The sequence below is a fragment of the Amphiura filiformis genome, unplaced genomic scaffold (assembly GCF_039555335.1).
Source record: "Amphiura filiformis unplaced genomic scaffold, Afil_fr2py scaffold_22, whole genome shotgun sequence".
Lineage (NCBI taxonomy): Eukaryota > Metazoa > Echinodermata > Ophiuroidea > Amphilepidida > Amphiuridae > Amphiura > Amphiura filiformis.
The window spans coordinates 680107-693935 of NW_027305486.1; the positions used below are offsets into that span (position 1 = coordinate 680107).

The 13829-nt window shown below is 40.1% G+C and overlaps 1 protein-coding gene across 1 annotated transcript in view; it reads left to right on the forward strand.

The window, feature by feature from the left end:
- The first annotated feature begins 958 nt into the window (after nt 1-958).
- LOC140143503 (mitogen-activated protein kinase kinase kinase 4-like) overlaps nt 959-13829 on the forward strand; it is a 39812-nt gene continuing 26941 nt past the window's right edge. Inside the window, 6 exon segments of the mRNA XM_072165334.1 lie at nt 959-1024; nt 8402-8674; nt 8676-9185; nt 10004-11588; nt 12197-12336; nt 13313-13424. Coding sequence (XP_072021435.1) covers nt 960-1024; nt 8402-8674; nt 8676-9185; nt 10004-11588; nt 12197-12336; nt 13313-13424 — 2685 coding nt within the window. The 5' untranslated portion in view covers nt 959.

Below are 13829 nucleotides of genomic sequence, written 5' to 3' on the forward strand. Positions count from 1 at the left end.
AATCAACATTATGATTTAATATCAATCATTCAACATTACTATGACTTGGCTAAAAGAGCACTCACAAATTGATATGGTTCCGGATTTACGACTTTTTTACGCGGAGTGAAGTGTGTGAAAAATTTCAATTTCAGACCATTTTAGCCCCAAATGAGGTGTGTTTTGCTATTTTAATTTGTATGGGGCCAGTGCGCTTGAAGGCGTGCAATTTTACCCGATACCGTATTTGGCCCAAAACATGGGTGGTTTTTTTTTTACTAAAGGCAAATATACAATTATTGCTTTTATTTTTTTCTGAGCTGTAATGATTTTTAGGGGCTGTGCAATAATTATGAGCCCTGGGGGAACTGGGTAAAATTGCGATTTTTGGCACACATTCTTGGAGCGCCCGAATAAAACACTCTAAAAAGGCTTAGGAAACGCTTAAATATGCACATTTTCCTGCTTGCTTCGCTTGCAACATGTATTATATATTTAAACCATTTAAGGTTTGCAAATTGGGATCCAAAAAAAATTGGCATGTGCAAGGTTAAGGGTGGCAAAGATTTTTGGCAGGCAATCATAATTATTTATTGCACAGCCCCTGAGGTGAGAGTCCCTCCAGTGGCATAGATTTCTTTTTGACATCGGGGATGGGGTTGTAAAAAATTTCTTGAAGTATAGTGAATTCAGCACCTTTTGGCAACATAATAAGTTTATGGTACAAATGCGTGCAAAGCGCGCGAAAAATGCTGTAGGTCACAAACACCCATTTTCCCTCTATATTTAATCACAATTTTTAACATCACCTAGGATTATTATTGGGGGGGCTGAAAGCTAGGTATTCCAGCCCTGCACCAAAATTTACCAGAAAAGCAGACAGAAAAGGCTTTAATTGATTGCGTGACATCACTTCATTAATATTCATAACCTGCCCTACGTCGTGGTGTAGAGTGTACACCAATTTGCCCAAAACAGACATGGCGGAAGACGAGGAAGAAATGCGTAGCGATGTGCCACAACATAGCGATTTGATTGGCATCATGTAAGGATTTGTAGCCATTGATTGTTTTCATTTCTATTTAGAATCCAATGTTGAGGATAATTTCTTGCTATTTAGTACAAGGGTTTGTCAAGCAGTTTTCTAGAAGTTGCATTTTATCCATTGAAACTAATGCTAAAATTTAAGCTTACCAAATTATGAAAATATACCGGCGATCTTTTCTTTTAGACCACCCGAGTTAAATAAAGGTTAAAATAACGAATTTATCAAATTAAACATGTATGTACATGATCCACCAGTGGATCTTCTGCGACCCCTACGCAGAACTTCCGATAGTGGATTATCTGCGCACGGTGGACGCAAGGAATCCACAGTCGGATTTTCTGCGCATGTGCACTGAAAATCCCCTCCGTATATAGTTCCGGTAAAGTAATTCAGCGCACGGTCGCAGGGAATCCACGGACGGATTTTCGGCGCATGTGCGCAGAAACTCCCCTCTGTATATAGCTCCGGTGGAGTAATTCTGCGCACGGTCGCAGAGAATCCACTGGCGGATTTTCAGCGCATGATTAATTGTTATGATTTAATATTATTATGGTAGAAAGTAAGTCATATTATTTAGGCCTATGTTTAGAGTCAGTTCTGCGCATCAAGTATCATGTTTAAAAAACATGTTTAAAAAATAACTTGGAAAGTAAGAAATATTATATATATTTTTAGAGTCAGAACGGTGGAGTAATTCAGCGCACGGTCGCAGGGAATCCACAGCCGGACTTTCGGCGCACATGCGCAGAAACTCCCCTCGAATATAGCTCGGTGGAGTAATTCTGCGCCTGCATGTCATAGGAATCCACTAATGCGGATTTTAAGTATACGATTTAATCATCTCATGAATTGTTATGATTTAATATTATTAAATGGTAGAAAGTAAGAAATGTTATTTAGGCCTATATGTTTAGAGTCAGTTTAAAAAATAACTTAGAAAGTAAGAAATATTACCGGTATGATTCCCTGCGACCGTGCGCAGAATTACTCCACCGAAGCTATATACGGAGGGAGTTTCAGCTAACGTCTTGCCGAAAAGTCCGACTGTGGATTCCTTGCGACCGTGCAGAAATACTCCACCGTTCTGACTCTAAATATATATATACATAATATTTCTTACTTTCAAAGTTATTTTTTTAAACATGTTTTTTAAACATGATACTTGATGCGCAGAACTGACTCTAAACATATAGGCCTAAATAATATTACTTACTTTCTACCATAATAATATTAAATCGTAACAATTCATGAGATGATTAAATCGTGCGCCGAAAATCCGTCCGTGGATTCCCTGCGACCGTGCGCAGAATTACTCCGCCGGAACTATATACGGAGGGGAGTTTCAGCGCATGTGCGCCGAAAATCCGTCCGTGGATTCCCTACGACCGTGCGCAGAATTAATCCACCGGAACTATATACGGAGGGGAGTTTCAGCGCACGTGCGCCGAAAATCCGTCAGTGGATTCCCTGCGACTGCGCAGAATTAATCCACCGGAACTATATACGGAGGGGAGTTTCAGCGCCCGTGCGCCGAAAATCCGTCAGTGGATTCCCTGCGATGTGCAAAGCGCAGAATTAATCCACCGGAACTATATACGGAGGGAGTTTCAGTGCGTGCGCAGAAAATCCGACTGTGGGTTCCTTGCGTCCACCGTGCGCAGATAATCCACTATCGGAAGTTCTGCGTAGGGGTCGCAGAAGCTCCACTGGTGGATAGCTTACATAACTCAATTAAACTTTCGCATCAAGGTTAAACATGTTCTTAGCTATACAAGCATACCTTTTATTTTATCGAACAAGCTTTATTTTGTTCCAAAATCCGTGTTTTTATTGCAATTTTTGATGTAAAAGAGCTGAATGCAAAACCGGTGATGCAAACTTTAAAACTTTCGCGTAGCACGAGCGCTTGATGTACGCTCGTTTTGACAGTGATTTACGCTCACGTATCAAACATTTACAAGCGCGTTTGACAGTTTTTTACTGCATGATGCATTTATTCAAGATGGCGAATTTCTCGAAAAACACGATGTATTTTACTTTAAAAAATTCCCTCATTTCACAAATTCTTTGCCATTTTCCACTCATCTGATCATGTTTTCATGTGACGGAAGTGATGCTGATTTTATGAAGCTATGTTTTTTGTTTTTTTTTTAATTTTTGAATTATTTTTGAGACAAAAACTTCCGAGCAGAATAGCCGTTTTCACTTGTTTTCAAAAAGTTGTTTTAACCTTGTTTTTTTTACCCCATAATTTCCCTCATTATCGAAGCCCTGCCCTCCTTCCAATACTTCCAAAACTTTTCACCATATAATGAAAAAACTAAGGCATTTGTGTGATTTCTTTTATGTGTGATTTTAAGGGGAGTAGACATACTTCATTTATAAATTAAAAGAAATCCTTCAGCTTCTTTCATTAAGCAGCAGGATGCTAAGAAACATGGATTTTGAAATACACGATGTATTTTACTTAAAAAAATTCCCTCATTTCACAAATTCTTTGCCATTTTCCACTCATCTGATCATGTTTTCATGTGACGGAAGTGATGCTGATTTTATGAAGCTATGTTTTTTGCATTTCCAATAATTTTTGAATTATTTTTTGAGACAAAAACTTCCGAGCAGAATAGCCGTTTTCACTTGTTTTCAAAAAGTTGTTTTAACCTTGTTTTTTACCCCATAATTTCCCTCATTATCGAAGCCCTGCCCTCCTTCCAATACTCCAAAACTTCCGAGCAGAATAGCCGTTTTCACTTGTTTTCAAAAAGTTGTTTTAACCTTGTTTTTTACCCCATAATTTCCCTCATTATCGAAGCCCTGCCCTCCTTCCAATACATTAAACCTTGACTTCAAAGTGTTTGGCAACTGTTTAACCTTGATGCAAAAGTAAAACTTGATGCAAAAGTAATAATTTATAGCGAGGGTGGTCTAAAAGAAAAGATCGCCAAAATACCATTATTTTACATTGTTCAATGTGTTCAAGTTCATGCGTTAGACACACATGATGAAAGACGGGATGTTTCTCAGTCACTAATTTCCCCCATTGTCATTGAGTGCAACGGTAAGTGTCCTCTTACTTTGTGAGGGTGCAAGATTTAGAAACAGCCAAATATGCAAATCAACTTCAAGTTCAAAAAGGGCCCGCAATGGCAATTGCGATAGGCTAGCGATGAAGCGATCTATCGGTGTATCGCGAGTGAATATAAACTTCATTCACAAATTCGAACTTGGTCAATGGCAGCAGCAGATCACCTCAGGCTCAGTACTCAGCAACCAATCAGAGAGTTATATCCGTCGGTCGGACATCCGGACATCCGGGCATGAACCGGCTGACAATAGCACTGGAGTGAAATTAGGGATTCAATCATGTTTCACCGTTGTTCATCACCGTTTAACAACGATGCGGCAGCGTCGTCTGCGTGGTTTACTTGGCGAGGGCAGCTTTAGCTGCCCGGCGGCTAAACCACGCAGACGCCGCTGACGCGAGTTTCACCGTTGTTCATCACCGTTTAACAGCGATGCGGCCGCGTCGTCTGCGTGGTTTACTTGGCGAGGGCAGCTTTAGCTGCCCGGCGAAGTAAACTGCGCAGACGCACGCCGGACGCGAGCAGTTGATAAACGGTGATGAACAACGATGAAACTATGATTGATCCCTTTCAACAACGAAAAGAAGCTAAATATCGTATAATTCACGATTATTTTACGAGGAATGTCAGTTGATCATTGCCACTCAGCCTTACAAAAACTTCGATAATTTCTCTTTTGATATCAGCAATAAAACTACAGAATAAAACGGCAATGTTTAGCCGCTACCTGAAAAATACTGAATTCAACTTGTAAGCTGGCATACGCACAAAGGTTCCAGGCATGATGAATTTTACGCGCTCTCAGCGTAGCGCGTAGTCTCGCTTCGCGTTCACAGTATACGCTTCAGTAAAAGTGTGGGTTCATCACGGTTTAACAACGGTTGGCTCCTGTACAAAGGTGTAGGAAGAGTTGTTGAAACAACATTCACATTCACTGAACTCTGGAGTGTATCACAAGCTATCACACTATTGAGCTAGGTTTGACTCTCTGCAAATAAAAATAATGCGATAAGTTGTTTTCACTCCAATGCATGAATGGATGTGGCGTGGCCCGACGAGAGAATACCAGTGGCGTAGCCAGTGGGGGCCAGGGGGCCGGTGCCTTTTTTGGCAGTGGGTTTTTCACTTTTCACGATTCGGATGATAATAAAATGTGATAGTAATTAACACGTAAATGTTGTTGCTTCGATATTTGGGATGGGAGTTTTATATGGTCTTAAAAAATACCATAAATACAGAATTTAGACTCTTCTTTTTTTTAAAACTTTTAATGAATTTTTAGTTTTTCAGTTTAGGTCTTTAACCCTAACCCTACCCGTGGGTTTTTTGCTATCGGAACTTATTCGGAAGGGAAAGAAGAAACGAAAAAGGAGAGAAGATGAAGAAAAAAGTCACTTGGCACCCTCGGGATTCGACCCTCAGACCCCTCGCATGCCACGCAGAAGATCCCCAGCATGTAGCCACACAGGTGACGTTGGCCCGGCCAACGATTCCCTGGGTATATATGACTTGGGTTGATTGCGTCATCAAGTCCCGTGGAATGCATGCACGCAGAGTGGTTTTAATAGTGAGCTTTAGTGAGACCTAGTTGGGTTAGGGATAATCTACTTTCCTTTATTTTTTTTATAGAAAATATTTCATCATCATTACCCCCACCCTCCCTCTGATTTTAAAAGACCCAAGCCTGGACCCAGAGCATAAAGCAATTTTAATGTTACGCGCGCACATGCTTGGCTTGGAAAGCCAACTTTTCCAAAAAGCCACGTGGTCGGAAAATACTTTTTGTAAATGCTAGATGGCCGCAATGCTATTGCATTACCACGGTTGATCAACAGAGCAAGTAACAGGGGATTTCCGTACTAGTGTTTATTATGAAATAAAACGAACGAAGACGGGAAACAGTTGTACATTAGCAGCAAATTTTCGGTACCAAGCGTACCTTCTTCAGGCTTTATTATAAAATGACACAAGAAAACAATCTAAAAACAAGCAAGAAAATTAATGCGTAACACGTAGAAAAACAAGCATGAAAAAATTGCGACTTAAAAATGTCGCAGTGTGTTTGTTATGTTAATGTTTTGTCTATCGCCTGTCAGTCCCTCACGCTGAATTTACATAATACATTCAATCGCTGAGTGACGGTCAGCTGGATTGTGGCCAATCAGGTATCGCCAAGCCTTGAAATAAGCAGGCGCGGGGAGCAAATTTGCTCTCGTAAAGCCACCAATTGCTCCTGGTCCTTGTAAAATTCACAAGAACCAGGAGCAATTTTCTAAAATAAATTGCTCCTGGTTACAGTTTTGCACTTGATGCAGTCATGCCGGTATGATGTATTGTATATGCAGAAAAGAATTTAATATTTGAAAATTGCTCCTGTTTCTTCAGAAATTGCTCCTGGTTCTTGTAAAGTCCCAGTGAACCAGGAGCAATGTTCGAAACAAATTGCTCCTGGTTCCAGTCCGCTTATTTCAAGGCTTGGGTATCGCGCTTTAAAATTCGTATTCCAAGTATCGTAAAACGTATTACGTGATTGGCTACAATCCAGCCGCCCGCCACTCAGTGATCGAGTGTAAATTCAGCATCAATAACATTTCGTGAATCGTGATGATGAACATACTCAGTGTAAAATGAGAGCGGTAATTCCCAGTAAAGTAGGAGTGTATACATGTAACTTGTTTGGAAAGGATTTATTTATTTTATAACAACTTTTATATTGATTTTAATCAACAATATTGGCCAAATTTTTCATGATGCTGGTGAGCAACTGAATAACTGATCGGCAGTAACTGAATAACTGATGTTGCTGCCCATGGCAATGGTACGTGTTTACAAACAGGGCGCAGGGCCGTATGGAGCTTTGCGTTCATAAAAATTCCCGGCTAAAAATGAAATACTGACTCACGTGTGATGATCATGATATACGTGTACACGTTAGTATAACGTAGTAGTATGATGCGTGTCACGTAAGGGATAATGCACGGGATAATACAAGCCGAACCTGAAGGGGAAGTCCTCTTTTGGTCTATACGCTAGCGCGCTCGCCTCTTAATCCCAGGGTCGTGGGTTCGAGTCCCAGAGGCGCAGGATATTTCCGTGAGAGGTTTGTGACAAAAATGGTGGCAGCGGTGGTCCCTGGTGTTTCTTAACACCAGGGGGATCCACGTATTGGAAAGGGTTAGGTTAGGTGTTCACAAATCACAAATTGTACAATTTGTTACTGTTTCTTGATTCTGACAGGCACTCTACAGTATTAACACCCCTTGAAAGAGTGCCAAGCACTAAGTTTCTTGGTCTACAAATTGACCAGAATATCACTTGGAGAGAACATATTGATAATATTGTAAAAACATGTTCAAGAAATGTCGGTATCATTAATAAATTTAGAAAATTCCTCCTACATGAGGCGTTATATACATTGTATTGTTCGTTGATATTACTGTATATCAACTATGGTATTTTAGCCTGGGGATGTGCATGTTCATCGTACATAAATGATCTTTTTAAAATTCAAAAGAGGCCACTTCGTATTATAAGTGCAAGTGATAAATAGAAGTAGCACTAATCCCTTACTGATTAGGTATAATACTTGAAGTGTCAGGGATATGTATACATTTGAACTTGGTTTATTAATGTACAAACATGATAAATGGATTTTTACCAAGTGTTTTTGATGATTTGTTTGTAAAACTGTCTAAGATCCATGACTAAAACACCAGAAATAAAGATCGTCTGAGGCTTCCATTTATCAATTTGAGCTTTCTGTGAAAAATCTATTAAATATGCTGCTACTAAGTTATGGAATAATGTTGATAACAGCATTAAAAGTTCATCATCGATTAATCAATTCCGCCATGTATTTAAAAAATTATGCAAAGTTACTATTAACTCTTATTGTATCTGGTTTATATCACCACATTGGATATTTATAAATTATATTACTTATTTGTGTTGTGCATTTTCTTATTTACTATTGTTAACTGTTATTTTTCATGTATTTAGGTTTAAAAATCATATCAAGATGTGACAGCTTACTGTTACTTCATTGAAGCGAATGATGAATTAACCAATCAAGGGATCACATACTTTCAGGCCTCTTCTTGGCCTTTCCTGTGATTCCTTCACTCTCACTTGTATTATGATTTTGTATGTATTCTAGCTTTTTGCTATTTGATGAGTGAAAATAATAAATGAATGAATGAAAAATGCAGGGGTGCCCTCGATTCTGATGTCAAAAAATATGAAAGTAATAAAGTTAATCTTATATTATATATCTCATCTTATTTTCTTGCAGGGATGGCATCGATGACGTCTTAAGTCAATCGGGAACCATGAGTAGTGTCGAGGAGTCGACTATCGGTAGTTACGGTACTCAAGAGCCACAAAGATGGAGTTTTGATACCGAACAGCTGCTTGCTTCCTCAGAGCAGCCCTTTAATGTCTTTCCCTTTGAAGATGAAAAATTTGACTCTTTAGACAGCGACGTGGGTTTCGGTGATGGCTTACTTGGCACAACACCACCTCGAAACCATCGCGAGGAGAAACGACAGGGACGGAGACATTCTCAAAAAGCCGCCTAAATTGACCATACCAAAGACGACTGCAAGTGCGAGTGGTCGACCATACAGAGCACGCCATTCGTTGTTCCGAATGGAGGGACTTGATGAAAGCTCTTTCTATCTGCAGCAACAGGTCGATGAAGCTAAGCAGGGATATCGCAAACAAAGTCGACAATTAGATAAGGAGCGGACGAGGGATCGCGAGTTCAAGCACAGTGCAATAAGTATAGATACAACTGATACGACCACGACAGAGCGCTTTCATTCCCTGCCAACCATGTATGAGCCATTACCTTCCCCGATTCCGAAAGTAGACTCATTCACTCCGTTTCGGAGTATTAAATCGCAGCAGAAGAGCCCGCCGAATTCGCCGAGCATGTCAACAGCCAGAGTGAAACGTCTGTCCAGTACCTCCACCAAGTTGCACTGTCCGTCGGATAGAGTGGAATTTCATAACATCTTTTCGAAGTTGATTCGAATGGGAACAAAGAAAGACACACAGAATGCAGAGAATACGAGGCGAGTATAATAATAATTAATATGTTCAGGTGTAATATATATGTGATGCGATCAAGCAAAGTGAGTCGGATGTCGGGAATATTCATTTTGAGATATAGGCTACAAATATACATGAATGTAGTATTCAACTTCCTTTGTATTATTGTTCTGAGCAACACTAAAATGACCATATCTCTGGAACCATAAGTCTAATTATAATGGGGATTTTAGCAAAATAAAGCTCTAGTCTGAGAATGGCTTATGTAATGAAATTGAAAAGTGAATTATGATTTTGATCGACATCAGGCTCATTTACATGTAGCTTGATCGCATCACATATGTGATAATTACTGTTGCATCCATTGAACAGCCAGGGACATATTGAATTAGCAATGCATTGCTAGCTGTTCAATAGATGCAAAAGTAATTAAAATGAACAACTTTATCCAGCTTGGGAAAAAAAAGCTTAGAATTTTGAACTTTTAGTAGAGTAACAAGTAATTTAGGGATGATAACTTCTTGCAGTAAATGACATTTTGTCACTGAGCGGGAAAAACCTCATATGTACTTTTTGCCCCTGAACATGGATGAAGCAAACCATTCAATATAAAGTCTACGCCTAAAAGGCTTATCCATGTTCAAGGGCCAAAAGTAAATATGAGGTGTTTTCTGCATGTACTTTTGGCCCTTAAACATGGATGAAGCAACCTCTTCAATATGACGTCTACACCTACAAGGCTTTATCCATGTTTAAGGGCCAAAAGTACATATGAGGTTTTTCCTGCCATTTGCTGAATTTAATGCCCCAAGTTTGTTTTCTTGTGTTATTTTTGCTACAGGTACAGTGTGCAAAGGCAAGACAGTACCCCTCAACAAGACATGTTTCAAACAGAGTGGAATTCTCTTGTATGGCTGGAACTCCAAGCTTGGCAGAACGGCCTCTCCATGATGGAACAAGACAAACAACTGCTGGAATCTAGAGAGCTTATCGAGAGTATCTTACATGCGATTATGACATTCAAATTTGACAACACCAGTAACAAGAAATCAGAGCCGAACAGGTGCACGTTGAAAATGATACCACCTGCCGCGCTGATGGGTAGCTCGTTAGATGGTGACGATGAGAATGGTGAATGGCTGCCAGGTGGTGCTGCTGCAGAAGTAGTCCAGGGCAGATCACGTCACAGATGCGACTCCTGCAGTGTGAGCAACGCACCGGGTCCATTCAGTCGGAAGATCAGCACCTCGTCCGATGCAGCCTGCATACCTCTGAGCAAAGCCTTGACGGATTACATCCACGACAGCAGGGAAGCCTGGAAGGTGATCACAAAACTTCTCGAGCAACTCGAAGAAGCAGAGAGGCTTTATCCCACGCAGAAAGCGCTGCAGACTGACTTTCCACAATACGGGACTTTTGAATTCAACGAACGAGTCAAGACGATGTGTCTGTGGTTGAACGTGACCAACGACCTGAGTTTGACCTTTGAACTAACAGAGCTTGGTCTTGGTGTGTTCGATGTAAAGGAAAGTGTGTGGTGGCCGTGTATAGGGTGTCATGCGGGGGGACGACACACTTGTTTAGGCGATGAGGAGTACGATGAAACGGCAGGTGGTTATTATGATGACAATGGACAGATGGAGATGGTCAGACCCGCTGTGTTAAGACTAGATGGTGCTAATAACGAGGCTCAGTCTGAGAACTCCGATTACGACACGCCGGAAGCTGATTACCATACGCCGCCGGTCAGCCAGCAAAATATCTCAGAACCACCGATGGTCAAACCGACAGCTAGACGCCTCGATCTAGGCCAGTCTTCTCCAACTCAAAACAAATCAAACCTTGCCGAAAATGTGGAGTCTCCTCCGACTCAAAACAAATCAAATCTTGCAGAAAATGTTGAATCTCCTCCGATTCAAAATAAATCAAATCTTGCAGAAAACATTGAGTCAAGTCCAAGTGAACATAAAGTGGATGATAATAACAAAACAAGGTCGAGCAGCACTGAACACAGATCAGATAGACCAATGCTGGGGAAACGGCAGAAATCTGTGACCTTTGACATCGGAGATGAGCCGCCGGATGACGAGATGGGTGACGACGATAGCTTCTACGATGACGATGACAGTGCGGCATTGTCAAGCCCGGGTCGTACTAGTACACCAAACTCTCGCAGCCCGCTCAGTGCAGACTCGCCGCGATTGGGTAGAATATTCAGTGCGTGCCATTTTAGTTTTGATTACGATTCCGCCACGGCCATGTATCGCCCATTCGTGGATAGGAGCTTGAAGCATCTTGGATTGAGGAAGATGACATTGCAGCTGTATCATCTGCTAGGACCAACCCTTGATAAAACGAAAGCGTCCTTGAGTAAACCTGCTATCATGATGGAGGATATGCAGACCAAGAGACATGGGCATGTGCAGGTAAGGACTAATGGGCTGTTCTGGTTGAAATCTATACATCCCCAGTGGAAAACATGACCTTATTAAATCGCCCACACAGGGGGTGTGGAATTCAAATGGAGTCACCCATTCAGATAACCCCATTTGAAATTCAGACTCCCTGTGTGGAAGGTGAATAATGATACATGTCTTCTGTGGGGTGTTTATAGATTTCAACTGGAAAAGCCTAATCAATAAATATATTGCTATCCTTGTGGAAACCCGCTTGGGTTCTGATGTGTCCGGATTCGAGTGCAATTTTTGTGATTGGCAATTTTTAACTACGGTACTTCACTTGTTCCTAAATTTGCAGTTTTGCTTTTCTGTATGCATAAGAGAATATATTCACACATTTTTATTTTTGAGTTAGTTGTGTTGAGCGCGAAAATTAATGTGCCACAAAAATTTCCACTTCTACTTGAATATCAACAATTTGACTTGTTTCAAGCAGAATTCAGGTGAGTTGTGCCTCCAACGGAAAAGTGTATAGTACAGCACCTGGAATATCCCAATTAGCCATAAACATATAAGGCACACATGAACACATTTTAACGTAACAATTTCTTTGGTATGTTGTATTCTTTCTACAGGAGGCTCTGATTGGTCCGTCAAAGAAACCCAACCCGTTCGCAGTATATCGCAGCAAACCCCCAGGTGAAGACCAAGTCAGACTTTCTTACCATGGAGCGTGGAGCAAGGAATTCTTAGCTATGGGATTGCCTTCCTTCATGTAAGCTCAGCACTGGTTTTTTTTTCACCCAAAATAAAATTTCACTGAAGATTTGACAAGATTTCACTGGTTTGAAAAAAGCCTTTGATGTTATAGAATCGACAGGACAAGCCTTTGATATTATGAAAATACCAGGACAGGAAATAAGTTGGACATTTCTGATGTGGAAGAGTCTACCGGATTAGAGGAAGTAATCATTCAGTTTTTTGAGACTCTTCCCACAGAAGGCAGGAGGTTTAAAATTCTGGCTCTAGAGATGTGGGAATTATTCTATTCCACTTTTTACATGTATATTGTATGTGACCCTACAGGCCAATTACATGTACATTTCATGTGCATTTTTGCTGTTATGGAGCCTTAGCATGTATGCATGGTGCTGTATTAATGATCTATTTAACTCTCTCCATATGGGTGTCGACTGCAGACGACACGCTTCAAATTTGCTTCGAAAATTAAAAAATTTCAGAATTGTACATTTTCATGAACATATTTGGATTCAGCATGAACAATGCATTAAAATAAGTACAAACAAGCCTAGTATTGGTTCAGGGATTCTTGAGATAGCTCTTGATATGTTGAGAAAATATCTCAAAACTTAGGCCTAAAAAAAATTGTTTGATTGGCGTAACATAAAAAAAATTAGGGTCAGCAATTTTTTTTAACATACATTTTAAGCTGTAAATTGCATAAATTGGAACTTTAAAAAAAAAAATTCTTAAATTTCAATTTTTTTTGCAAAAATATAAGAAAAAAAGTCCAGGGAAGCCTATGTTGAGGACACAGAGCATTAATGTTCCTGTTTCCAATGCTTTAGTAATACTTCATAGATTTGAGAATATGTTCAAAGCATTTAAAAATTTCAGTTTCATTGGATCAATTAAGTAAAGCATTTGTATCTTCCCAGACCTTCCTATCATGAACATTCTTCACATAGTGATGTTGAAATGTTTTTTTATATTATCGTTTCTCATTTCAGACCTGCTTACTTGTTTTTACTGCGCATTCCTCTCGACGTGATGCATGAGTGTCTACGATTCCGTTTGGAGCACAAGCCAGCAGTGGACCCCTCAGCGCATAGTATACAACAGGTAACTTACATAAAGAGAAATCATCCTCCTGCGAATAATGGCGATTTATACACTTATTGCACAAAATGTTGGGCAATAAATCGAAAGTTTTACTCCTTCCTTTCTTTTTTTTCAGTTGACAAAAAAAACACCTTAATGCATGATATGCTTGTATTTTATGTGCAAAAATCTCTGTGAATAAATGAGTGCTTAGGCCTGTTGCAACTATTCACCATCCTCTGTGAGGAATGAGGATCAAAGGGCAGAACAAGGGAAACTCAGACAACCCTCATTTAGTGACCAAAAAAACCCTACTGTAATCAGAATATTGTTACACACGGTGAGAATCCATTTGGATTCTGGCAAGAGTCTTTGGATTCTACCCCAGTAAACTGAATAAACTTGTGTAATTAGCCTATTATATTT